The sequence below is a fragment of the Lathyrus oleraceus genome, unplaced genomic scaffold, assembly GCF_024323335.1.
Source record: "Lathyrus oleraceus cultivar Zhongwan6 unplaced genomic scaffold, CAAS_Psat_ZW6_1.0 chrUn0006, whole genome shotgun sequence".
NCBI classification, from domain to species: Eukaryota; Viridiplantae; Streptophyta; class Magnoliopsida; order Fabales; family Fabaceae; genus Lathyrus; species Lathyrus oleraceus.
Genome location: NW_026112397.1, coordinates 192,385 through 195,318, shown reverse-complemented (window position 1 = coordinate 195,318; position 2,934 = coordinate 192,385). Strand labels below are relative to the sequence as shown.

Genomic DNA, 2,934 nt, shown 5'->3' with positions numbered 1-2,934 from the left:
TCAAACTCCATTACTATAAAGGCAATGAAATATTGTGCCTCGTATACTATAAAGGCAAAGCATAGTCAAGAAAATAATAAGAATAAAAATGGCAGTATTTCATATCAACGTGTTTCTGTTACTCTCTCTTTTAACCATCACCATTGTTACTCCTATGAATGGTTTTAACCCTCTTGGTGATTTCAACCGGAGCAGTTTTCCCAAAGGCTTTGTTTTTGGAACAGCCTCTTCTGCATATCAGGCACCAACTCCATCTTTTATTATTGCTTTCAATTACTGATATTATTATCTATGTAGTGTTCATATTGTAGAAGAGTACTACAACAATCTCATCAACGGATTATTGGCTAAGGGTAAGGATTCATCAATGTTTATTTCATGTCCATGTAGTTGTTAATCATTGAGAATAATGCAGGTTTGCAACCATATGTGACACTTTTTCATTGGGACGTTCCCCAAGCTTTAGAGGATGAGTATCACGGTCTTTTAAGCCATCGCATTGTGTGAGTGACACCAATTTCATGTTTAGAATTATTTTTTATGATTATATATTATTGATTAACATATGTAATTCGCAATCTTGCAGAGATGATTTTAGAGACTATGCTGAACTTTGCTTCAAGGAATTTGGTGATAGAGTGAAACATTGGATTACTATAAATGAACCATGGACTGTGAGCATGAATGCTTATGCATTCGGAACGTTGGCACCGGGTCGATGTTCATATTGGTTAAATCGGAATTGCACAGGAGGTGATTCAGGGACAGAACCATATTTGGCTGCACACAACCAGCTTCTTGCTCATTCTGCTGCTGCAAATTTGTACCGGATCAAATATAAGGTCTTCTATTGTTTAAAGAAAATTACTTATTATTACTCTGGTTCTAGATCATGTTTTTTTAAGTATGAACTTATTGGAAATGTTTCTAACAAAATAACCAAAATGCAGTCATCTCAACGAGGCATAATAGGGATTACCTTAGTCTCACACTGGTATGAGCCGGCCACTACAGCGACGGCCGACGTTGATGCTTCAAAACGAGCTCTCGACTTCATGTTTGGATGGTAAATATTGAATCAATTATTATTTAATTTCGATTCACTTCATGTTTTGTATTTAAAAGAAATATAGTTATGTATACATATATGATTTGCTGTAATCTGTAAAGTAAAAGGAAATTAGAGAGAGTATTTTATGATTTTCGTTGCATCTGCATTTTGCTATAGGTATATGAATCCGCTTACAAGAGGCGAATATCCAAAAAGCATGCGAACTTTGGTGGGAAAGAGATTACCAAAGTTCTCAAAAGAAGAGTCAAGGGAACTTAAGGGGTCTTTTGATTTTCTAGGCCTAAACTATTACTCATCCTACTATGCTGCTCATGCATCTCACCATCCCAATGTCGTCCAACCGGCCATACAAACTGATTCTCTTGTTAATGCTACATGTAAGTATATCAATCAATTTCCAAATAAGCTTAAAATAAATGTAACTTTGCATACTCTAATTTTTTTTTAATGACAGTTGAACATAATGGCAAGCCTCTCGGTCCAATGGTATGTATTTCATCATTTCATTGGAAGATAACTTATATATCAATGCTTTTCATTTGTAAGTTTTGTATTCAAAAAGATTGTTTCTAACATGTAAAGATAACTTTGTAATTTTATGTAGTCTGCTTCGAGTTGGTTATGTATTTATCCAAAAGGACTTCATAATCTTTTGCTTTACACCAAGAAAACGTACGAGGACCCTGTAATTTACATTACTGAAAATGGTAATACTTCTTATTTTATAAGATATATTGTATGCATAATATTATGATATTATTAAAGTTAATGAAAGTTTGACAAAATAAATTGATAGGTCGTGATGAGTTCAACGATCCAACATTATCTCTTGAAGAATCTCTCTTAGATACTTATAGGATTGATTACTACTATCGTCATCTTTACTATATTGAAACTGCAATTAGGTAAGTTATATTTTATTATAAGAATCTTTAAGCCTCTAGTTATTGTGACTAACTCTTTAGTTTTATTGACCTTTGTGTATGACAGGCATGGTGTGAATGTAAAGGGATATTTTGCATGGTCATTGTTGGATAACTTTGAATGGGATTCTGGCTCGAGCTTGAGATTTGGACTCGTCTTCGTTGATTTTAAAGACGGTCAGAAAAGACACCCAAAACTTTCTGCTGAATGGTTCAAGAATTTTCTCGTTAAATCTTAGGCATATATATTACATGTGGTTTCAAGAAAATGATTTTGTTTTGATGAACTTGGGATTTTCTGACCCATTTAATGGGATATGTTTTTTTTTTGTTGTTGTTGTTAAAGTCAGGATTACAGAAAAGTGAAATGAAACTCACTCACATGTAGTCCTTGGTGAAATAAAAATAATTGTCAATGAATGAATTCAAAGTTTGTAAAATAACTTCTTACTCGCACTCTTTTAATACAATGGAATTATATATATTGTGACTATTGAACATGTATAAAAGTGTATGAATAGTAAACTTTAAAATTCCTTGATATGATAATTATTGGTCAACGATAGAACACTTGTAACAGATTGAAGAAAGGATTGAGAAAAAATGCGAGACAATGATAAAAAAAAGAAGCCAATTTTATTCATTTAATCTATATAAGTACTATGTATTTATATAAGAGGAATTAACAACTAACTTCTCAAAATAAACAACAGAGGTTTAGTTACTTGTCATTCAAGTAACTCAATTAACTAACTTGAACTACAAGAAAATTACATTACACATACAACATTCTTAGTTATATATCCTTGGATGTTAGAAAAAGAACCATAGGTATATGTCTTTAATTAAACATATTCTAGTTCTTTTTTGTCAATTCAAAGGATTTCATTTTGTGTTTCCTTCATTTTTAAGTTCAAATCTCTCTCTCTCTCTCTCTCT

At 32.2% G+C, this 2,934-nt stretch overlaps 1 protein-coding gene across 1 annotated transcript; it reads left to right on the top strand.

Moving 5' to 3' along the window:
- The first annotated feature begins 294 nt into the window (after positions 1-294).
- Positions 295-2,488, top strand: LOC127112012 (beta-glucosidase 12). The gene is made up of 9 exons (XM_051046212.1): positions 295-353; positions 416-503; positions 587-842; positions 951-1,066; positions 1,229-1,449; positions 1,527-1,558; positions 1,677-1,779; positions 1,869-1,977; positions 2,063-2,488. Exons 3-9 carry the CDS (start codon positions 681-683, stop codon positions 2,232-2,234), a joined length of 915 nt encoding a protein of 304 aa, XP_050902169.1. The 5' UTR covers positions 295-353; positions 416-503; positions 587-680; the 3' UTR covers positions 2,235-2,488.
- Positions 2,489-2,934: the final 446 nt, after the last annotated feature.

What these genes read in the sequence shown, in the direction of transcription:
- LOC127112012 (XM_051046212.1), top strand. Translation starts at nt 681, where the DNA reads ATGAATGCTTATGCATTCGGAACGTTGGCACCGGGTCGATGTTCATAT. An exon ending in CTCGACTTCATGTTTGGATG is followed by an intron (nt 1,067 to 1,228) that starts GTAAATATTGAA and finishes ATTTTGCTATAG; the next exon opens with GTATATGAATCCGCTTACAA. An exon ending in AATTTACATTACTGAAAATG is followed by an intron (nt 1,780 to 1,868) that starts GTAATACTTCTT and finishes ATAAATTGATAG; the next exon opens with GTCGTGATGAGTTCAACGAT.